Source organism: Polypterus senegalus, chromosome 17 (genome assembly GCF_016835505.1).
Source record: "Polypterus senegalus isolate Bchr_013 chromosome 17, ASM1683550v1, whole genome shotgun sequence".
Lineage (NCBI taxonomy): Eukaryota > Metazoa > Chordata > Cladistia > Polypteriformes > Polypteridae > Polypterus > Polypterus senegalus.
The window spans coordinates 51,110,320-51,135,944 of NC_053170.1; the positions used below are offsets into that span (position 1 = coordinate 51,110,320).

A 25,625-nucleotide genomic window follows, 5' to 3' on the forward strand; every position below is an offset into this window, starting at 1 on the left:
TTCTGCTGGGGAGCAGAAGAACAGTGCACTTTCCAAGCCCTGAAGGATACCTAGGGGCTGTCCTGTCACAACCATACTCCCTAGGGAGAACGAGTAGTTTCTTATTTCACCCGAGCCCTAAGCAGAGAAGAAAGAAACTACTGTGTCACGCGAAGAGAGCTTCTGGCAGTAGTGGAAGCGATCCAGCATTTTCAACACTACTTACAAGGGACTGCGTGACAGCACACTGCGCAGCGACCTTATAATGGCTGATGTCTTTTAGCGAGCCAGAGGGGCAAGTGGCAAGGTGGCTGGAATGGCTACAGTCGTTTCAGTTTGAAATCCAACATCGTCACATGCAGGGGGGTCAACATCACAATGCAGATGTGCTGTCACGCAGGCCGTGTGCTCAGATGAACTGTGAGTACTGTCGCCATCAGGAAGACCGAGACTGAACAAGGGAGGTGAGACACAGTTGCTCCATGTTAGTGTTGCCTAGGGGGCAAGGCTATTGGGGGTTTTGGCAGACACAGAATCCAGAGATAAAGAAAGTTAGAGCCTGTGTGACAGACAATCAATGACCTAGTTGGGAGGAGGTAGCCCCAGAGAGTATGACTCTTAAGGGTCTCTGTGTTCAGTGGGACAATTTGGTCATTTGGGATGGAGTGCTGATGAGAAGATGGCAAGCCCCTGCCTCTGGAGAGGTCACTTTGCAAGAGATAGTGCCAAAGGGGAAACAGGATGATATTCTTAAGTCGGTGTATGGGGTCAGTAAGACGCTGAAGCGTCTCCGACAGATGTTTTACTGGGGGTGGTGCCGATGACATGTTGAAGATCACTGCAGCTGTTGTGATGTGTGCACCTCGTGAAAAGGAACAAACAGAAAGAACAATCAGTTACCCCCCTTCAATAATGTCAAGTTGGTCTGCCTGTAGAGCGGGTTGGCATAGACATATTGGGGCCTTTTCCCCGTCCTCAAAAGGGGAATAGGTACATCCTTGTTGGGGTAAACTATTTCTCCAAGTGGCCGGAGGTGTACCGTATTCCTAACCAAGATATGGAAACTGTGGCTACTGCCCTGGTTGAGGGCATGTTTAGTAGGTTTGGCATGCTGCTAGAACTCCCTTCAGACCAAGGGCGTAATTTTGAAAGTAAAGTTTTTCATCATGTGTGCAACCTCCTACACATTCAAAAAATGCGCACCACTCTGCCTCACCCCCAGAGTGATGGTTTTGGCTGAGCGATTCATCCAAACCTTATCTGCTCAGTTAGCTATGGTGGTAAACAAGAACCAACGTGACTGGGATCAGCACCACTGCCATGTTAATGCTGAACCAGGAATTGAGAACCCCAGTCTCTCTCGAATATGATGTGCCACCGGAAAGAGGAGAACAGCAGTTTGGACCTGAGTATGCCTGCTGTCTTCAGGACCAAATCGATAGAGCTCACGCGTTTGCACTGGAGCATCTACACAAGGGTGCCTTACCAAAAAGTAGCATTATGACATCAGAGCAAGGGAACACCCGTACTCCTCTGGCGACCGAGTGTGGGTGTATAGTCAATGACAAAAAAAGGTCGCTCCCCAAAAACTTGACAGTGCATGGGTGGGTCCTTGCTGAGTGCTCGAGCGCGTGGGCAGTGGTGTACTGGGTGCATATGTCACCAAGTGGACGTCGGGTGTTTCTGCAGCAGGATTGGTTGGCGCCTTACCGGGGAAGGTTTGGTGTTGATGAAAGGATCAAGGCGCCAGCCAGCCATGATATAAATCAAGAACAGCCTGATTTGGCGCTGGAGAAAGTAGGAAGAGAAACAGCTTCTAAAGACAGCGTCACGTGTACTGGACGGCAGAGACGAATCATTCAATTACCAGCTCGTTATCAACATTTTGAAGTGTCCTTGGGGGCAAGGAGCTGTGGCAGTGTAACAATCTGGGAAAGAAATTTCCACTGAGGCAGTATGTTCTAAAAAATAATAATAAAAAAAAAAAACGGGGCTGCACAGAGCACTATGGGGAGGGACGGGCAGAGGAGACACAATTGCTTAATAAGCAGCCTCTGGGGTGCTGGGGAGGAGGGACTTTGGAAAGCAGGTTCAGGTAAAAAAGAGTGTGTTTAACTCATCGTGTGGGGTGGTTTTTGTTCAGTGCTTGTTTCTTTGTCCTGACTATGTTGTCTTTGGACTGTTAAGTCAGAAGAAAAGAAATAAAACCATTGTATCCTTTTTTTTCTTGGACAATTACCACCACTTGCTTGTGAGATTTATTTTCCCGCCTGGGAAGGGATACTACAGTATTATATCAGGCAAATACCATGTATGACACTAACCATCTATTTTGCTTTGCTTTAAATTGTGCAAGAATTTCATGAAGTTTTTTATGTGTCTATTTCACATTTTAAGCGCTGAAACAGTTTAGGATGATTTAGCATTCATTTCAATGTTTAAAAAAGGCAAGTCAACAGAAATAAAAGATGAGCTGCCAAATCATGATCTTGGGTTAACTTTAGAGACCCTTATTCAAGTTATTCAAAAGGTGGGCACGAGGTTAAATTAAAGAATATTAAAGAAATGCAGAAAAGACAGTCGTTGAGTAGACCTATAAAGAAGAATTACATTTGAACCAATGGAATTAGAAAAAAACAATCTTAGTATTTAAAGAGAGACAATGTAGAATTAAAGAATGGCTTTGTTTCTATTGTGGTGAATTATTACACATGGTGTCCACATATAAACTAGTAATCCCACTCTACATTAGGGTTGGTAAGGGGGGAATTTGTAGTCAAACTCTATGTCAAAATCTGCTTTTAGTCCCTTTTATTACCAATAACACATTAGTTACTGTTTTGATTAATTCTGGAGCTGCAAAGAATTTTTTTATCTCATCTTTAATAACCCAGATGAATTTGCAATTGATATTCCTGAAATATAAGTCTCAGATTTTAGCGGTCAGCTAGAACACTATGGGCTCTGGCCATTTAGACTTGACCACCTCCTCTCTCGCTGTCTGTATTGGCCTATTTAATGAGAATAATGTTAATTTCTTCATCTTCCAGTCCCCCATTCCCCAAGTCATTCTGGGCTTCCCTTGGCTATAGGAGCACAATCTGGGTAACATTTTGGAATAATTGTTGATTTATAAATTAAGCCCCTTTTGTTTAAAAAATAGTTTGTATGTTTCCCATTATATTGTTGTATGAAATATGACCTTGGTTCTCCCACATGACATTTCAAATTTGAGGATGCTTTTGGTAAGCAAAAACTACTGAATTTGCCTCCCTATTGCAAAAATGATTGTGCTATTGAGCTTTTATCAGGTGCACCTCTGCATAAGGGAAAAATATAAGCCTTAACACACCCTGAACAGGAGGCTATGGAACAATTCTTTAGCAAAAAACTTAAACTAAATTATTTCATTAACACTAGAATCCCTGAAGCCTATGAAAAAACTCTTAATCCCAGCCCACCTTAAATTCTTTTACACCTCTCCATTCAGCATCTTTTGTTTTGTAAATGTGTCAAACAGCACAAGCAGCAAGCAGCCTGCTATCCCATCCCCCCACTACTGCAGAAATGGCAAAAAGTTCTCCCAGCTCAACCCTTGTTTATCTGGGAGTGAGGTACCTGGAGCTGTATAGGGTAAATAATATATTGTTATTTGGAACACACGCATTTCATGTGTGTTCCATGTCTACAAATATCTATGTAAATGTAGGATAACAGGAAATGCAAGAAATGTTGAACACATACCTAAAAGACAAACATTTTTCATGTTTTAAGTAACGACAAAATTTTGACATGAAGTGTATAATGCGTGAAGACTGATGTCCAAATATCAAATAAACACTTTCACAAGAATATAACTGAAGAAAAAGAAATTGGGTTAGTGTACTTCATTGAAACGACTGTTTTGGTAATACAGTGGTAAGAATTGCTGACTCATAATCAAAAGGTTACAAGTTCGATCCTGGCCACTTCCCAGAATAAACGTTTTGAGTAGTTAGTTGCTCTTATTGTTATTATTATACAATGAAAACATAAATTTGATTTGAGTCTGCAACAGCCAGTGTAAATGTATGGTACTTGTACAGGTTAGCGTTATTTTTTTATTCAGTTTTATTCTCTCAGTCACCTTCACACTCCCCCCGATCTGACACTGCTGTTTTCAAATAAAGAAGTACTGTAACAGAGATGAACTCAGATGAGGACAAGGGTTCTACATCGGAGAAGAGAACAGAAACCCTCCTCACTAGAAATGTCCACTCACATATAAGAACAACACAGATGCACCAGGCATAAAGGCGAAAGATGGCACTGTTCTGATGCAGCAACAGGTCAGGCATCATCCTGCCAGTCAGTCTGCCCCACACCTGTCCTTCAACAAAACAGCACAGCTTACAGAGCTTGCCCAGCTATCGTGCAAAGTCATGATTATGTTTTATGACGGTCTTTACATGAAAACCGTGTATATATTACTTACTGCATATAAAAGCCAGATCGAATGTTATTTACCTATATTTATTTACTTATCTTCCTACAGCGTAAAGTAACAAGTAAACTGCAGACCTTTCTCTGTTTGATCAATGCAAGAATGCTCACAAAGTATATGTGTACTGAAGTGACTTTAGCTGCAGGAGGAAGCTCCTGTTGCTCCCTACTCATCTGTGTTTGATCTTATTCAGCAAAAGATACAAATCATTCCACGGGAGAAAGACTTTCTGAGACTAAGGTCATAAAGCTTATGAAACCATTTCTGGACTAAGACAGAATCGTAACATCATTTGCGTGAAGCTTCTACCTGCAGCTAAAGTCACTTCAGTACACATGTACTTTGTGAGGAAGCAATGGATACATCTAAATTGACTGCTATGTTAAACTTATCACCTCTAGATAGTATTAAGCAAGTCCAATGATTCATTGGCTTTGCAAATTATTATCAAAGGTGTATTAAAACTTTTATCATGGCCATTTCACCTCCCTGACAAGAAAAACAAAGGAAGGTTTTGGTGGAGTGGAATAAATAAATAAAACAATAATAACTCAGACCCCAAGTTACTTTTGTTGAGGAAGATGACAATTTGTTGACAAGTTGACATCCAGTTTGGGGATAGGCACAGTCTTGTCCCAAAGATTCCCAGACACGGGTCTCTTTCATCCCTGTGCATGTTATTCTACGAAGCTTAATAAAAAATAAAATATTGACTTAAGGAACCAAGAATTTGCTGCAATTTAATATTTGTTAATATTTGAAGAATTACATTATTTTTGGAAAGTGGTAAATTTCCATTTGTGATATATGAGGATTTATCTTAAAACAGTGAAATTATATAATGCATGGCAAGCTAAGTGGTTTCTGTTTTTCTGTAGGTTTAATTTCTCTGCTTTGTATACATCAGGAAATAAAAATGGTAAAGCAGGTACATTATTTTGAAAGATTTGAAATGATGGAAACTATTATTCCCCATAGTAGATTTTTTGATTTTATTTTTCATGGGAAAGATAATTAGTTATATCAATGGAGCCCAAATCTTATACAGTAAACCTAATAAAATGCACTTTGGGTGCCTTTATGTTCCCCCCAATCTCCATGGTCAGGTTCTTGATTTATGTCATCAAACACCTATGTTTGGGCACACAGAAATAAATGAAACCTCAAAGATTCTTCAATCTCATTTTCGGTGGCAGGATATGCACAAAGATATTAAGAGTTATGTTGTTTCTTGTGAGGTGTGCTGTAGAACCAAAACTCAGTTGTGATTACCTCTGGGATTGCTTCATCCTTTCCGTGTAACACTATGTCCACATTAACTCATTTTGATAGATTTTATAATCTCTCTCAGAAGCCTTCACCACTTTGCTAGTCATTATAAACAGATTCTCTAAATATTCTCATTATGTCACGTGAAAGGTCTTCTGTTTGCTGAATTATTAGCAGATGTTTTTTTAGAGAAACTCGTAAGCCTTCGTGGATTCCCATTATATATAACATCAGATCAAGGTCAATTCATTTCCTGGTTTTGGAAATCATTTTGTCAAAGGTTTGGTTAATCCATCAATTTAACATCTGGTTATCACCATGAGGCTACTAGGCAGACTGAGCAAGTGAATGGTGATTCAGTAAAGTACTTACAATGTACCATGAATTCCAATCAGGACGAATGTGTTGATTTTTTCCTCTTAATGGAATTGTCAAGAAAAATATTACATATTCAGGATTACAAATGTCTCTTTTTAAACATTTATCAGGTTTTCAATCTAGGCCGTTTGAACTCATCTTCGCCATCCTCTTTACCCTGTGTGAACAGTTATATTCACCATCTTCTAGATTGATGAATACTAGGTCAAAAAATGTACAAAAGGCTAATATTCTAGCTAATTGATCGATTTTGCAGATCATTCAAGTAAAGATCAAACTTGAACCTTAAAGTGGGACAAAAAAAACATGATTCGCAATGAGTGATGTTTCATAGCAGATTCTCTCCCAAAAATTATCCCTCAGATACACTGGCCCCTATGTTATTCGAAAACAAGTTAATCCAGTGTCATATAGCCTCTAAAAGCCAATTTCAAAATCCACTTGATGCAGTATTTCATGTTTCTGGGTTGTGAACATTGTCCATTGTAGTCCATATTATACTTCATCTGTCCCACCTCGGCCTGTTAACTGAAAACGAAGTACGATACATTCAGGATTTGAGACATTTCAGTTCTACATTGAATATTAAATGCAATGGACCAAGTATCTGATTCTGAAATCAGTTTTTTGAATTGCTATATATTTTACTAGTTATGATATTTTTTATCTGATTCCACAAACATTTTGGCTGTTCATTAGTGTCATTGTTTTGTGTATCCCATCATTAAGACAGCGACATGCTTTGTTAGGGGAGTATCCTTTAGAGGTCACAACCTCCAAGTAATGAAGTGATGAATAAAAGGTCATTTTTCAAAACACTTCCTCATCTGAATTTTCAAGTAAAAAAACTCTTTTCCAAACTTGTTTTTTGTCATTTTTAAAAATCTTTTTCTTCAATATTTTCTGGCTTTGACTTGCACTTAGTTTTTTGACTACGATTTTGCCTTTCAAATTAGCTTTTGCTATGGTGACGATTGACATTAGGCTTTGTTTCGGCTTCTAACTACTTTTTTTTTCTTGGTCACTGACATTAAATATTCTTTGCTAGTGTGCCTAGTATAACTATTATTTTTCATTATTATTTGATTTTTACTTTATAGTACTCTGTACAGTTTCAATTACTTTATTTTTATCATTTCTTATAATTTTACCAACATTGTTTTTCAGTTCATGCCACCTTCTAACAACATTTTCTCATTGTGGTGCATGCTATACTATGCATTAATTTCCATGCTGACTGCCACCTATGCATCAACTGATGTTTATGGTGGTGGCACAATTTTAATTGAAGGTTGAATTGCACCTTCATTACAATATGGGTGCAGTAAAGTAATCTGATTATATTAGGAAAACCGGACCCTGCAGCAGATTGCCTTTTTATGTTAGCAAAAAATATGTGAGGTTGTAAGTACACCCACACCATACAAAATTTGAATTTAGTACCTCCTCAGTCAGCTAATGGCAGGAATGACTGAGTGAAGCTTGCCTAAGATAATCCTGACCTGTCAGTCAGTACCATGAGAAGTGACAACAGGGAGCTGATATATATACTGATGAAAAACAAAAAGTGAAGAATGTGCAGAATTGTCTGTCTTAAATGGGAACTGAAATACAGTCTGTACATCATATTCACCACTTTTTAGGTTTAATATGTTTGTCATATTAACACTCTTTATAAAAACAGATTGGAGATATGAATTGATATAATTATTATATTATAATTCATATCACTAAACCATTATTATAACATAATTATATTATAATGTCATAATAATATGTGTGAGTTGTTATTTCCCTGCTTTATCAAGGGTGTCCTCATTTCCCAATTTTGAAGTATTTCATACACATAGATCAGAGTTGCTGTAAATATATGCATGTCCCCCAGTCAAGTTTTTTTTCTTAATTCCTAGCATTTGTGTGGAAAGTTGCGTAAGCACATTTCTAGCCTCTTTTTAGGTCCCAGCACTGTTTTGCATGATATGACACACAGACTTACACCACTCCATACAGTATACTGTCTTATGCTCAGCCACTTGCCTTTGTTCATAAGACAACCAGCCCTCTCGTGGATGCTTGAAGACATTACGCCCAAACAGGGCATGGATACCAGATGGACATACGTCGTATTACTTTATATATAGCGAGATGTATGACATTGATTAGCATGGTGCATATGTGATTATTTCAGGATGGCAGCTAAGGAAAGTTTGAGGCTTGTTAACATAAGCACGTTCACTGTACATAATTATGATGCATAAACAGTGAATTGCATACAAATGTGTATACTTTAGGTTCAGTTATAAATTGAAAATCAGCTTAAACCTATTTGTTTGAGCACCATTTCCCTCCACCAGCCACCAGTAACCATGTGTGCCTTAAAAAATGCCTTTTTAAATATTTATTACCGAATCAAAATATAGATTTGGCGATATTAGATAGATAGATAGATAGATAGATAGATAGATAGATAGATAGATAGATAGATAGATAGATAGATAGATAGATAGATACTTTATTACTGAGTGACGTCTAGGCTAAAACCATGGGAGAACACAGTAAACAAAACTTGAAAGAATGTGAACTTGAGATATTACTGACAATGGATGCACTACAATGCTAAAATAAGTCTCAGATAAAAGGTAATTTGTCATTAACTTTTTTAGGGTCATATGCTGATAATCAACGCATTAGGTGCACAGTGATGCAATGGTAGGGCTGCTGCCTCATAGTAAAGCATCTAAGGGTAACCTCTTGGATTCTCCCTGTGTGGAGTTTGCTTGTAGGTTTACATTGGTTTGCTCTGGTTCCCTCCCAAAGTCCAAAGATTCAGGTTTAATGAACTGAAGATACAATTTCATCCCTGATGTGTGTGGATGTTTGCCTGCCTGCACCTGTTTTTAGCTGGGATAGACTTAGAAGATGAGTTTAGAGTATAGATGGATAAGCTAATACTATAGGCCATCCTTCCCAAAGCAACTTTCTCTTGTATGCTGAGTATTCTTAAAGCAGATGAATACTCTGTACAGTTATAGGTTACAGTAGTTTACATTTTCAGATTTAGCTTGAGAGAGGTCATTTCAGCTTGTATATGTTGTGTACAGTATTTTTCTCTTTTACACTCAGCAAACCAATAATCAGAAGTCATGTGTGAATGAAAAAGTAGTGAGCCTGTGCTAGACATTTATGCCTGCCTATACAAACAGTGGTGTGGCTGTCTGAGCAAACCACTAACACACATTACATTTCCCTGCAAAAAAATATTTATAAAACAGATATCTTCAACTTGAATGAAGCAAATAAATAACAGAAAAGCCCTCTTCATTCAAATACACAGAGCAGAGATTGTGCAGTTGTCTATGTAATGTAGGCTTCACTTCAGCACACAAATCCAGGAGGATAGCTTAAGAAGTTTAAGTCAGCTTATATTCTAGTCATCTTTATGAGCCAAAAAAAATCACAATCCCTGAAAGCTATCTCCTTGCGTAGCCTATAACTGGCAATATATCCTCCAGAGGCCTAGCAATACCTTTGTCAATTATGCTGTAGAGCACAAAGTACACCCTTTTTATAAATAAAATAGATAAGACAGCTATGTTGAGAAAACTTGTCAATTATCTATGATAAAATTCATGAACATAATTGAAATGCGCAATGAAACACAATATTTCTTTTCACTTCATTGTCCTGCTGCCTGGATATGCTAAAATGCCAACATCAAAAAGCCTAACTAGGACTTTGCTGTAACATTAGGCCATTTTTCACACTAAGTTCTTGTTTATAAATTTCAACTTTTGCAAAAGGAATGCCTTACATACATTTCTTAGCATATGCACATTTTATACATGAGGCCACAGGACTCTGAGCTTCTTTGTAACGGGGTTATCATTTTGCTAGATTTCACACAGAGACAGCTGAACTCTTCAGCTGTGGGTGAAGATCAAACATGCCCCATTCTAGTCAGTGACATGTCCTATGCTCAAGACATCCCTGATACAGTGGAACCTCGGTTCACGACCATAATTCGTTCCAAAACTCTGGTCGTAAACCGAGTTTGTCGTGAACGGAAGCAATTTCCCCCATAGGATTGTATGTAAATACAATTAATCCGTTCCAGACCGTATGAACTGTATGTAAATATGTAAATATATGTAAAGTTAAGCACAAATATACATCACAGAATGCACAGTGTAATAGTAAACTAATGTAAAAACATTGAATAACACTGACACAAAACACCCAGGCTCCCTGCTCAACTACACGAGCTGGCTCGCTCGCGCTCTCTCTCTCTCTGTAACACACACACACACACACACCCACCCCAGCCCCCCTGTCAACAGCATGCGCTCGCTCTCTCTCTGCGCTTTCTCACTCACGCTCTCTAATCTCTCTGTAGCACCTCCCCCACAACCCCCCTGTCAGCAGCACACGCTCGCTCTCTCTCTGCGCTGGCTCGCTCACTCTCTCTCTCTCTCTGAACAGAGGGGAACATTTGAACAAAGCCGAACTTTAATTTAAAAACCAACCACAAGCAACCAAAAAAGTAACAAGATCACGCTATTTTAGCCTTAAAGCCCGATCGCTGTAAACCCTTTTTTTTAAAATGAGTTTTAAGCACAGCGGAAAAAAAGGAACATTAGAACAAATCCGAAATTTATTTAAAAACCAACCACAAGCAACCAAAAAAGTAACATTGCAGGAGATCACGCTATTAACCTTAAAGCCCGATCGCTGTAAACACTTTTTTTAAAATGAGTTTTAATCTGAATCCCCTAAACTGGAACAAATGGTGATGGAGACCTTGGTGTGGAAAGTCTGGAGGAAACAACTGGGTTCATTCAGAAAGGTGGGATAAATTTTGAATTGACCTGGAGGTGGCTTATTCCCATAAACTCTCTGAAAAACAGATAACCTGATTGAGATTGTGAATGAAGCACTTCTTGAATATTCAGTCAGAGGTAAATGCCTGATCAAAATATTTTGATAATTTTCCACAAAAAGATAGATATTTTCTAATTTCTGTTTGATGCTTTCAGTTTGTCCATTGCTGTATGGATGGGTACTCAAAGTTTTACTTACTTGAATATTCATTTTTTTTTTCAAAAAGGGGCAAGCATGACTGTTCTGTAAGTTTGGCGCACAGTCATAAAATGTGACATGGGCTGCAATTTCAGTCATGTAATTTGGCACGATCCAGCAATGAGAAAAATCAACTGAGATCAGCAAATATGACATACTCCACACTCCATAACAAAAAGTTGTGCAGTATGACATCATCTTTAATCAAATCATTTGAATAACAAAGAACAATTTAAAAAAAAAAAATGTGCCTAATGGTATAATGTTTTGTAGTTCAAAGATAATTCATGGCTCATGTGATAAACTTAATTTAAGCATCTACTTTGCCATTTTAATTCATCCAATAAGATAATAAATTGATTCTACTATAAAATAATGGTGTACATGCCTATCTAAGCATTCTAATTTTCAGCAGATTTAAGAAAAATGAGGTTTTCATGATCTGTAAAAAATATGACTTCTGTTCCAAACCAACAAAAGGCCACCATTCATCAATAACATTTTTTTATCACAGGGAATTCTCAATGCACCACATCATAGTTCATTTCTGCAATCTGTAATTCATTTGAATAGTAGGCACTTGGATGTGTAGGTTGTCATTTTTATGCATATTTCTATGAATGTAGAGAGCTAATTCCTGTACTAGAGGCATCTACCTCAAGTTCAAATGGCAAATTAGGAGGAGGGTGTTTAAGAATAGGGGATGGAGATGAATGGACCTTTCAAAGGATCAATGGCTTATTATTGGTTTTCTTAGTTAAATTATTAATTGGTGCAACTACTGAGCTACAGTTCTTAATAAATTCCTTATAATAATTTGCAAAGAAAATGTGCAAAAACCACAAAATGGTAAACTTGTTTTATTGAGTTTGTTGGTTACCAATAAGTAACTGCTGAAACTTTATCTTTGTCCAGACTGGTTTGCAACTGTTGTATACTAAGAAAACTAGGATAACTGTTGATCAATGAAGCTCACATTTCTCCATATTCACAATTAGGTTATTTTGTCTTAATTAAAGGACATTACAAAAATATTACATATGAGAGTCCATATCCAAAGAAAACTTGAAAATGATATTAATATAAGACATACTGTCTTAACTAAAAGATAATTCAGACTCATAACTTTTGGCTTAACAGTCAAACATTATTTTACAACCCTACATATTTTAATGAAGGCTTGCATCGGGCACAGGGTAGGCACCACATTTGCATCACAGGGCACAGTCATTCATTTTGGCTATAATTTAGGTTTGCCTGTCAACATGATCTACTTGTATTTGGAAAGAAAACTGGAGTGCACAGGAAAGACCCGTACAATGACAGGGTTAAGGGTTAAGTTTACAAAAACAACAACTGTGCTATAATTTGCTAGGGGGATCTTTGTAGTGTTAACTACTGCATCTCAGTGGCACTCACTTCTCAATCACATGTATACCTCATTTTGTATTACTATATTTGTATTTCAAAACAGTTTAGTGTGAAAACTACATACTGCATTTCTAGTACTTCCTGTGCCAAAATGCTAAATGTATTATAAGGAAGTTCATGTGACTGTCTGGAATAAATACTATGTAAGGTACGATTTTCATTAATAGGAATAATACTATTGACTATATTGCATTTAATATTCATTTAGAAACTCTAAATTCATCAGACTATAAAGGTTACCTTTGCTTTTCGCTCAAGTTTTTTTTTCAGATTTTTTTTAACAATGTTGTTTCTCGTTAGTATTTCTCCTTTTTTCCACTCACTTTCTGTGATTTTACTCTGTTAATAAAATAAAAAAGAAACATTAGTCTTCACATGTTCTCAGCTACAAAATGCATAAAAACCAGCTAGAATTTGATTGCAATGATCTGCTAAGATTTTTGTGACATTACACCAAATCTTTAGCATAGTTTTTTTAAAACTGTCACTGAGTATCCGTCCCAAAATCCACATAGGGACTATTATATAACTATTTTAATTCAATTTTTCTGTAATTTGCAAAGTAAGTGAATTCAAGTAACCAAAGAATTTGTACTACTCACTGATTCTCCTTGATGCTCTTTTTGCATATCTCTTCTGAAAAAAAATACAGTGTTGTTTGAATTAAATATATAAAGTAATATACCATAATCAATATATAATAAAAGATAAAGCCCACCTTTGAATGCCAACAATATCTGTCTTGGTACAGATGAAGGTAATATTTTGGCATTGTCCCCCACCAGCAATATCTTTTAAAACATATTTTAGGATGTCTGATGCCTCTTTCTCAGATTCTGCCCGTGTGATATCACTAACAATCCAGATGGAGGTCAATTTATTTAAGGACTAAGTTAAAAAAAAAAAAGATTTTTGCCTTCAACTTAGTTATACAGAGGTTGCAGCTATATATTAACTATTTTTTCTTAAGAAAACAAAATCAAACTGAATGATTAGATACCATTTTCCACATTTCATTCCTGTCCTTATTGGTATCTCCAGCTCCAGGAAAATCAATCAGTACTATGTTATCGAAAAGATTTTGACTTCTTGGCAAATATAGTGTAACTGATTTCACCAGAGGCCAATAGCTCCTCACATTTTCATCCATATCACTTCGTATAAATTGATTGATATTGTCAGACAATTCTTTAACCTAAATGAGGTAGAACAATTAATAAATAAATATATACATACATACATACATACAGTACATACATACATACATAAAACTTAAATAAATACATGCTAGGTAGAGTTATTTTTAATATTTGACTGGTGTGTCTCTTGGTTTTCAATGAATCCACTTTTATAATAAGAATCTAAAGCTTGCCTTTCATTCCAGCGACTGTATTGGCAAGTACTTGGTCCATTGACTGTAAATGCAAAACGTAACTTAGTGCTTGTGTGGACTGCTTAAAAATCAAATGAATCAGTCTCAGAGGAGATTACACTCCTTAACACAAGGTGTCCTGGAAAATCAAATAACAAGACTTTAACTTTCATATTGCAGATACATCATGCAAAGAGTAAGATCATTGAAAGAGGACATCATGCTTGTCTAAGTTGAAGTTCAATCAAAACAAAAGAGTCAGACTGGCAATGCAATGAATTAATATAATAACTTCACCTGGGGCAGCCTTTCTATCAAAGATAAGCAGTGTGGCTGATGATTGAACACAATCTAAAACAACTATGCATAAAGTCAACATCAATTTACAACAACAAGTACATGCTATACAAAAAAATTTCAAAAGACGTATGCTGTCTTTCTAACCTGAATGCTAGAATGAATAGGATCATTGTTGCCTTGATGAATTGTTGCTCTTTGTTTTCGGTCTAAATTAGATGCATACAAATGGTGGATAAAACAAAGCTGTGTCTGTGTTAGACGGTATTATATTTATACTTCACTAGCAAAATGCCCGCACTTCACAGCAGAGAAGTAGTATGTTAAAGAAGTAATGAAAAAGAAAAGGAAACATTTTAAAAATAACGTAACATGATTGACAATGTAATTGTTTTGTCACTGTTATGAGTGTTGCTGTCATATGTATATATATATATATATATATATATATATATATATATATATATATATATATATATATATATATATATATATATATATACTGCTCAAAAGAATTAAAGGAACACTTTTAATCAGAGTATAGCATAAAGTCAATGAAACTTATGGGATATTAATCTGGTCAGTTAAGTAGCAGAGGGGTTGTTAATCAGTTTCAGCTGCTGTGGTGTTAATGAAATTAACAACAGATGCACTAGAGGGGCAACAATGAGATGACCCCCAAAACAGGAATGGTTTAACAGGTGGAGGCCACTGACATTTTTCCCTCCTCATCTTTTCTGACTGTTTCTTCACTAGTTTTGCATTTGGCTACAGTCAGTGTCACTACTGGTAGCACGAGGTGATACCTGGACCCTACAGAGGTTGCACAGGTAGTCCAACTTCTCCAGGATGGCACATCAATACGTGTCATTGCCAGAAGGTTTGCTGTGTCTCCCTGCACAGTCTCAAGGGCATGGAGGAGATTCTAGGAGACAAGCAGTTACTCTAGGAGAGCTGGAGAGGGCCATAGAAGGTCCATAACCCATCAGCAGGACCAGTATCTGCTCCTTTGGGCAAGGAGGAACAGGATGAGCACTGCCAGAGCCCTACAAAATGACCTCCAGCAGGCCACTGGTGTGAATGTCTCTGACCAAACAATCAGAAACAGACTTCATGAGGGTTGCCTGAGGGCCCAAATGTCTACTGCGCCTGTGCTCACTGCACAGCACCGGGAGCTCAATTGGCATTCGCCATAGAATACCAGAATTGGCAGGTCCAACACTGGCGTCCTGTGCTTTTCACAGATGAGAGCAGGTTCACCCTGAGTATATGTGAAAGACGTGAAAGGGTCAGGAGAAGCCGTGGAGAATATTATGCTGCCTGTAACATCGTTTAGCATGACTGGTTTGGTGGTGGGTCAGTGATGATCTTGGAGGCATATCCATGGAGTGACTCACAGACCTCAAAAGGCTAGACAACGGCATCTTGACTGCCATTAGGTATCAGGATGAAATCCTTGGACCCATTGTCAGACCCTACGCTGGTGCAGTAGGTCCTGGTTTCCTCCTAATGCACGACAATGCCCGGCCTCATGTGGCAAGAGTATGCAGGCAGTACCTGGAGGATGAAGGAATTGAAACAATTGAATGGCCTTCACGATCCTCTGACTTAAACCCAATAGAACATCTGTGGGACATTATGTTTCGGTCCATTAGGCGCCGCCAGGTTGCTCCTCAGACTGTACAACAGCTCAGGGATGCCCTCATACAGATCTGGGAGGAAATGCCACAAGACACCATCCGTCGTCTCATTAGGAGCATGCCCGACGTTGTCAAGCATGCATACAAGCTCGTGGGGCCACACAAGATACTGAAAAGCATTTTGAGTAGCAGAAATTAGGTTTTTGAAAAAATGGACTAGCCTGCCACATCTTCATTTCACTCTGATTTTAGGGTGTCTACACAATTGAGCCCTCTGTAGGCAGAAAACTTTTATTTCCATTAAAAGACTTGGCATCCTTTTGTTCCTAAGACATTGCCCTGTCGTTATTTGTATAGATATCCAACTTCATATTGAGATCTGATGTATCTAATGTGTTTCTTTAAAGTGTTCCTTTAATTTTTGTGAGCAGTGTATATATATAGTGGAGGATGGCAGGCCGTTTATCCCGGCCAATACCCCCAAGCCACCAGGTGGAGCCCTCCTTGCAGCATGGAGGTCCCCAGAAGACCAGCAGGGCATCATGGACTATGGAGTTTTTATGCACAGCCCTGCTGGATGCCATGGGGGCCACCAGGGGACCCTGTAGGGAGGAGTAATGAATATTTTCCCTACGCCCCGGAAGCACACGTGTACAAGAGGAATGACGTGCTTCTGGGATGAAGAAAAGAACTTGTACCTGACCTGGAAGTGACTGAGAGTCACATGGACTGGGGATTAGGAACACTTCCGGGTCAGGAGATATAAAAGGACTATGGGAGCTCCCAGACGGCGAGCTGAGCTGGGTGGAAGGGTGGCAACGCGTCTGGGAGCTGGAGGATTGGTTTATTGTTTTTTATTAGTTATTTGTATGAGTATTGTGCAGGAGAGGGTGTTTTGTACAATGTGGCTGAAGAATAAAGTCAATATGAGGACTTTTACCAAGCGAGAGCGCCCCCTATCTACCACAATATATATATACAGACACACACACACACACACATATAAACATATATATACACATATACATATATATATACTGTATACATATACATACATATCTACATACAGTGGAACCTCGGTTCACGAATGTCTCGGTACACGTACAACTCGGTTCACGACGAAAAAGTTTGCCAAAATTTTGCCTTGGTTCACAACCACACACTCTGTATACGAACAAGCCAGTTTCCCTTTCGGTTTGTGCGCGCCGATGATTTCCGCACGTGTTGCATTGTTCTCGGTCAGACATGCCTGCCTGCCTCCGCATGCGTGCCTGCCTGCCTGCAAAAGAAACCCAAGAAATCACAACAGAGAAAACACCTGAAGGAAAACATTCCTTTATCGCGGAGCCAGACTCTCCCTCAAACCTGTAACCTCCTCTCCACCCAGTTCTTCCTCACTTCATGCCAGAACTCGACTCATGCAAGGTTAGTTTTCTTGGTGGTTTATAGTTTTTGTATTACGGATTTTTCAAAAGTTAATTTTTCAGTTCGTAGCGTGAATTGTTGCAATGTTACTTTTCTCTTTTTTCCCCCCATAGGATTGTATGTAAATACAATTAATCCGTTCCAGACCGTATGAACTGTATGTAAATATCCATCCATCCATTTTCTAATCCGCTGAATCCGAATACAGGGTCACGGGGGTCTGCTGGAGCCAATCCCAGCCAACACAGGGCACAAGGCAGGAACCAATCCTGGGCAGGGTGCCAACCCACCGCAGGACACACACACACACCAAGCACACACCAGGGCCAATTTAGAATCGCCAATCCATCTAACCTGCATGTCTTTGGACTGTGGGAGGAAACCGGAGCGCCCGGAGGAAACCCCGCGAACACGGGAGAACATGCAAACTCCACGCAGGGAGGACCCGGGAAGCGAACTGCGAGGCAGCAGCGCTACCACTGCGCCACCGTGCCGCCCGTATGTAAATATATTTTTTTAAAGATTAAGCACAAATATAGTTAATTACACCATACAATGCACAATGTAATAGTAAACGAATGTAAAAACATTGAATAACACTGACACAATACACCCAGGCTCCCTGCTCAGCTGCACGAGCAGGCTCGCTTGCTCGCTCGCTCTCTCGCTCTCTCTCTCTCTCTCTCTCAGCAGCAGCACGCGCACCCTCCCCCCTCTCAGCAGCACGCACTCACTCACTCTCTCTCTCTCTCAGCAGCACGCAGCATGCACCCCCCTCAGCAGCACGCACGCTCCCCCCCAGTAGCATGCACCCCCCACTCAGCAGCACGCACTCGCTCGCACTCTCCCTCTCTCTCTCTCAGAACAGAGAGGAACATTTGAACAAATCCGAACTTTAATTTAAAAACAGGAGTTCACGCTAATAGCCTTACAGCCCGATTGCTATACTGTACAGTAAACACTTTTTTTAAAATGAGTTTTAAGCACAGGGAAAAAAGGAACATTTGAAAAAAGAGAAAAGTAACATTGCAACAATTCACGATACGAACCGAAAAATTAACTTTTGAAAAATCCATAATACAAAAACTATAAACCACCAGGAAAACTAACCTTGCATGAGTCAAGTCCTGGCATGAAGTGAGGAGGAACTGGGTGGAGAGGAGGTTACAGTTTTGAGGGAGAGCCCGGCTCCGCGATGGAGGGATGTTTTCCTTCAGGTGTTTTCTCTGTTGTGATTTCTTGGGTTTCTTTTGCAGGCAGGCAGGCAGGCACGCACGCGCAGGCAGGCAGGCACGTCTGACCGAGAACAATGCAACATGTGCGGAAATCATCGCACATGCATACATATACATATACAGTAATCCCTCGCTATATCGCGCTTCGGCTTTCGCGGCTTCACTCTATCGCGGATTTTAAATGTAAGCACATCTAAACATATATCACGGATTTTTCGCTGGTTCGCGGCTTTCTGCGGACAATGGGTCTTTTAATTTATGGTACATGCTTCCTCAGTTTGTTTGCCCAGTTGATTTCATACAAGGGATGCTATTGGCGGATGGCTTAGAAGCTACCCAATCAGAGCATGTATTACATATTAACTAAAACTCCTCAATGATATAAGATATGCTTCCCGCGCGGTGCTTGATTGTTTGCTTCTCTCTATCTTTCTCACTCTCTCTGCCTGACGGAGGGGGTGTGAGCAGAGGGGCTGTTTGCACAGAGGACACGGACGCTCCTCTACAAAATGCCGCTTTATCGCAGTGCTTCTGTATACTTAAAAGCACGTATTGATTTTTTGATTGTTTGCTTTTCTTAGCGAGCTCTCTCTGACATTCTCTGCTCCTGACGGCGCTCCTTTGAAGATAAGATATGTTTGCATTCTTTTAATTGTGGGAAAGAACTGTCATCTCTGTCTTGTAATGGAGCACAGTTTAAACTTTTGACTAAAGGGTGTTATTTCATGTCTAGAGGGCTCTAATAATGTTAACAGGGTGGGAGAGTTTATAAGGGCTTAAAATATATAAAAATAACCATACAAACATATGGTTTCTACTTTGCGGATTTTCACCTATCGAGGAGGGATTACTGTACACACATACATACATACATATATATATATATATACACACACACATACATACATATACATATATATATGCACACACACACACATATATACATATATATACATATCTACATATATATACACATATATATATATATATACACACATATATATATATAAGTTGTGGATTTGCCTGCGAATATTTAGCGTTAGCGTGTCTATGAACTTAATTTAACCTTTCTCAGTCCTGCAAAGTCAGTTCACATGAGCCGCTCGGAGTACATGCATCGAAGCTTCTCAGCTGTGCTTGTGCTAAGAAAAGGAAACATTTTAAAAATAACGGAACATGATTGTCAAAGTAATAGTTTTGTGACCGTCATGAGTGTTGCTGTCATCAAGGATTTGATTATCATTATTTTTTGCAATTAGGTTCGTATTTGGAATCCATCAAGGAAGAAAAATGAAAAACATTATTTGTACAAAACCTTAATTTATTTATCCATTCCTAAATAATTAAATGGGCAGGCTATTTCGTATCAGTGCAATATGCTGCTTGTTAAAACGAATGACTCTCGCTCTCACGTGCAAGTCTGCATGGATATTATGAACTATCGTATCTGTTCAAGTTCTATTTAAATTTTAAATAGAAGGAATTTTTATTTAGTCGACAGAAATGTCTTTGGTAGGAATGTAAGTTAAATGTAGACATCATTGCATACATTTTTCTTCACCATAGAAATGTAAAGAGTAAATTTGCCTTACATTCCAACCAATGATATTTGTGTCGACTAAATAGAACTTGAAAAGATATATTTTTTCGAATGTGATCACGCAATTCAGATCAAGTTGATGCGCACTACATCAAGCTCGCGTGCTATTGTGGTTTCACCTGCGTGCCTCAATAAGTCACCCACTTTTTTACCTTTCATCTAATGATTACACTGAGTATGGCTTTACCAAAACAATCATTGAGGGCGATTAAAGTATCCATTATTCATAAAGCTGCAATTGGTGATCTGTCTTTCTGCGTTAACTGCATATTTTTTCATACATCTCAAACCAAGGGGATGCGAGGGTAAAATGAATCGAGAAGCGCTGATATATATGTATGTGTGTGTGTGTGTATATATGTATGAATTTATATATCGAAATAGTTTTACTGTGAAATAATGCAAAGAGTACACAACACGTGTTTCACCCTAATTTTGGGGTCATCAGGCGTACATACACAGTGCACCCCCTCTCGGGAATCGAACCTGGGCGCTAGAGGCGAAGCCTCTTCCATTGCACCACCGCGTGTGGTTTGTCTATTTGAGAGTATGTAGATCGGGATATATATATATATATTGTGAACGCTGACCCGGGCACAGACAGACGGACATCATTTTTCACCCAACACACGTTTATTTACAGTTATATTTACAGTTATTTTGTGCACTCACGAACCCCAGTGCCTCCAGCACCGATTCCCCCAAGTCCAGGCCACACAGTACTGTGCTTCTTTTCTCCTGGCCGCCTCCAGTCCTTCCTCTCGCTCAGTCCTCTTCCACCCGACTTCCGCCCCTGACTGGAGGGAGGCGGCCCCTTATATAACGCTCCCGGATGAGCACCAGGTGTTCCCGGCATTCCGTCCTTGGCCACGCCCCAGCGTGGCAGAAGTGCCGGCTGTCCTCCTGGCAGCTCTCCGGGCGCCACACTAAGTCTTCCCCCCAGCACTTCCTGGTGTGGCGGAAGTGCTGGGCTCCAGGGACAAATAGGCACTGGGGTGCCGCCTGGCGGTGGCCACGGGTCCCTACAGGGCTGGGCTTCAAAGCCCCCTACCCGAGGCCCCCTGCATAACCAGGACGGACGCCCCCTCTCGGTCTGGAGGAGGCACACGCCCTCCTCTGGTCCTCCAAGGCGTCCCGGCTGGGCTCCAGCCCCAGCCGAGGACCACACGGGATAAACCAGCATCGGGGCGCCGCCTGGCGGTGGCCACGGGTCCCTACAGGGCTGGGCTTCCAAGCCCTCTACCCGCTGCCCCAACAAAACCAGGACGGACGCCCCCTAGCGGTCTGGAGGAGGCACGAGCCCTCCTCACGTCCTCCTGGGCGTCCCGGCCAGGGACCACTATATATAAATATATATATATATATATATATATATATATATATACATATATATACTCGCACTTCGCAGTGGAGAAGAAGTGTGTTAAAGAAGTTATGAAAAAGAAAAGGGAACATTTTAAAAATAACGTTACATGATTGTCAATATACAGTAATTGTTTTGTGAGTGTTATGAGTGTTGCTGTCATCAAGGATTTGATTATCATTATTTCTTTCAATCAGGTTCGTATTTGTAGGATGTGTTGTGTTCAAGTTACATTCCGTGTTTGTCAATCGTTGTAAAGATAACAGGTTTCATTCATCGATTCATTTCTTACTGCATCAATAAACAGCTCGTCTTCCTCTTTATCTGAGACGTGACACACTGCATGCACAGGTTTTTTTACACTGTCTTCCTTTAGCGGGACATTGACTTTTTCCACCGTGTGCTTTGTTTCCGCAGTAGTTGCAATTATGAATATGCTTGTATGTGTATATTTTTTTGCTGCCTTCTCAATTGTGTAATTTGGTTTTTGTTCACCACTCTTTGGAACTGTTGCTTTTTGTCTGTGCACTGCGTAAGTTCACGTGAGCCGCTCGATGTACATGCATCGATGGTTCCCAGCTGTGCTGGTGCCATCTCGTGCGATGTCCACAGCTGTATTTAATGTTAGCTAAGACCCGGCATTTAAAAGTTTCTCTCGCAGTTTCGCTGAGTTTGTGCCAAACACCACCCTGACCATCTCATCTTCGTCTGCATAAGCACAGTCCTTCACCCGTGAATATTTAGCGGCAGTGTTTCTATTGGATTGCCACTGACGGACGGCCTTATATGGGCAGGCACTAAGTTACGCCTCCCACGGCCATCGAGCAGACGTCTATTATAGTATATGGACGAAAAAATAGGTTCCAGTTATGACCATTACGCGTAGAATTTCGAAATGAAACCTGCCCAACTTTTGTAAGTAAACTGTATGGAATCAGCCTGCCAAATTTCAGCCTTCTACCTACACGGGAAGTTGGAGAATTAGTGATGAGTCAGTGAGTGATTGAGTGAGTGAGTCAGTGAGGGCTTTGCCTTTTATTAGTATAGACTAGCAAAATACCCACGCTTCGCAGCGTAGAAGTAGTGTGTTAAAGAAGCAATGAAAAGAAAAGGAAACATTTTGAAAATAACGTAACCTGATTGTCAATGTAATTGTTTTGTCACTGTTGTGAGTGATGAGTGTTGTTGTCATATATATATATATATACATATATACATATATATATATATACACATATATATATTTACACATACACACATAAACATATATATATATACATATCTATACATATACACATATATACATACATATATATATCTACATATATACACACACATATATAAACATATATATACATATACATACATATCTACATATATACACACACAGCTATTTCGTATCAGTGCAATACGCTGTTTGTTAAAAGCGGTTGACTCCGCTCTTACGTGCAATAACAAATCAAATCATTCAGTTGTCTTTGCTCATATGTCATTTTAGAGCTGGACGCCTGGCATCTTTTTTTGGCCACAAGTTCGTTTCTGTTTGGTGTGAGGTTCTGTGTTGTGGAGATTCTCAGGATGGATTGCAGGTGCTCATCAGTGAGGCGACTCCTGTGTGCTGTTTTGTTAGTCTTTATCACTGAGAAGAGCTTCTCACACAGATATGTGCTACCAAACATGCACAAGGTTCGAGCCGCATGTAGAGCGGACTTTTTGTTCTTCAAAGTCACCAAAGCGCCGTGCAAACTCAGTGCGCAATAACTCTAGCCGCAATAACTTGCAGCATCATAAGGTAGACTTGATTAACGCGTAAGTGTTCGGCAAGGCAGCTGAAGCGCTGCATTATGGGATCTGTAGTTTATTGTGTTACCAGCGCTTCATATACCGGGCCATTAATAACAATAATACAGTATATAAAATGATCTCGGCCGGATATAATTACACCGGGCGGATGTGGCCCTGCCCTTGAGTTTGACACATATGGACTAAATAGAACTTGAAAAGATATATTTTTTCAAATGTGATCGCGCAATTCAGATAGAGTTGACGCGCACTACAGCCTGCATGCCTCAATGAGTCATCCTCCCCTCGCTCTTACTTTTTACCGTTCATCTAATGAATACACTGAGTATGGCTTTACCAAAACAATCATTGATGGCGAATAAAGTATCCATTATTCGAGTATGTAGATCGGTATATATATATACATATATATATACCCGATATCAGCGAGAGAAGTAGTGTGTTAAAAAGGTAGAAAAGAAAAGGGAACATTTTAAAAATAACGTAACATGACTGTCAATATACAGTATTTGTTTTGTGAGTGTTACTGAGTGTTGCTGTCATCAAGGATTTGATTATCATTATTTCTTTCAATCAGGTTCGTATTTGTAGGATGTGTTGTGTTCAAGTTACATTCCGTGTTTGTCAATCGTTGTAAAGATGACAGGTTTCATTCATCGATTCGTTTCTTACTGCATCAATAAACAGCTCGTCTTCTTCTTTATCTGAGACCTGACACACTGCATGCACGGGTTTTTTACACTGTCTTCCTTTAGCGGGACATTGACTTTTCCACCGTGTGCTTTGTTTCCGCAGTAGCTGGATTTATGAATATGCTTATCAGGCGCTTCATATTTTTGCTGCCTTTTCAATTGTGTAATTCGGTTTTTGTTCAGCGCTCTTTGGAACTGTTGCTTTTTATCTGTGCACTGCGTCAGTTCACGTGAGCCACTCGGTGTACATGCATCGAAGGTTCCCAGCTGTGCTGGTGCCATCTCTGCTATGTCCATGGCTGTATTTAATGTTACCTTAGTCCTGGCACTTAAAACTTCTCTCGCAGTTTCGCTGAGTTTGTGTCAAACACCACCCTGACCATCTCATCTTCCTCTCCATAAGCACAGTCCTTCACCCGTGAATATTTACCCGTGGCAGTTTGCTATTGGATTGCCGCTGACGGACGGCCTTATATGGGCAGGCACTAAATTACAAACGCCAGCGCAGCCTGTCTATGAACTTAATTTAAAGTGTAGGTTTACATCGTGCTTTGTTTCCGAAGTAGCAGAACTCATGAATATGGTTGTATATGTCACTCGCTCGCTTCTTATTGTTTCGCTGCCTTCTCAATTATATAATGCATGTTTTCTTAAGCGCTTTTTTGAGGTCTTCCTGGTTTTCTATGTACTGCGTGATTACGGGAGGCGTGATGATGTCACACGAAACTCCGCCCCCACGGCGTTGAAGCTCATCTCCATTACAGTAAATGGAGAAAAACTGCTTCCAGTTATGACCATTACGCGTAGAATTTCGATATAAAACCTGCCCAACTTTTGTAAGGAAGCTGTAAGGAATGAACCTGCCAAATTTCAGCCTTCCACCCACACGGGAAGTTGGAGAATTAGTGATGAGTCAGTGAGTGAGTGAGTGAGTGAGTGAGTGAGGGCTTTGCCTTTTATTAGTATAGATTAAATGATGCACTGGAATACAAACTAGCAGCCACTCAAAAATACATTATTTTTAAATGAAATGTGAACAAGACTTCCTACAATAAAGCATTATTACATACTACTTAAAGTATGTATTTGGTGAAGTGGCTTTGCCAAAACTAAGCTGCTTAATATTTAACATGTTTGGTTTTGAATAATGTCTTACCATAGGGCATGTTTCAACAAATTTGGGATTTTTTTAGAATACTAGGGGGGCAAGCCCCCCTGGCACCTTCGGCGCATAACCCCCAGTTGCGGCTAGTCTGCCGCTCGTGTTGTAAAGAGAGGGGCTAAACGCACTCTAAGGAGACATGGTTGCTCCTCCGAAATCCCCTCATAAACGGTGATACAATGGGAAAAAATAGTTTTTTTTTTTACCTCCTCTTTGCTTAAACAGCTGCTGGGCTGCTGCTGGTGCTGTTCCGCATGATCTACATCTCGCATGGTGCTTTGAACATTTAAAAGCCTGTACAGCAGCTGTTCTACTTTTTGTCTTTTATTTCTGGCTCCTGGCGTGATTAAATCTCTGGGCACACTTGGTTATGTCTCATCTCATGGGACGTGATTCTTGAATTTTTTTAGTTTATAATTT

The 25,625-nt window shown here is 39.7% G+C and overlaps 1 protein-coding gene across 3 annotated transcripts in view; it reads right to left on the reverse strand.

Moving 5' to 3' along the window:
* The window catches only part of LOC120517598 (nuclear GTPase SLIP-GC-like), a 151,213-nt gene that overhangs the window by 90,205 nt on the left and 35,383 nt on the right, over positions 1-25,625 (reverse strand). For all 3 annotated transcript variants that reach the window (XM_039740008.1, XM_039740005.1, XM_039740009.1), the window contains exons 7-10: positions 13,617-13,811; positions 13,335-13,504; positions 13,219-13,252; positions 12,857-12,955 (exon numbers count right to left, since the gene is read on the reverse strand). In XM_039740008.1, coding sequence (XP_039595942.1) covers positions 12,857-12,955; positions 13,219-13,252; positions 13,335-13,504; positions 13,617-13,811 — 498 coding nt within the window. The remainder of the gene's footprint in view (positions 1-12,856; positions 12,956-13,218; positions 13,253-13,334; positions 13,505-13,616; positions 13,812-25,625) is intronic.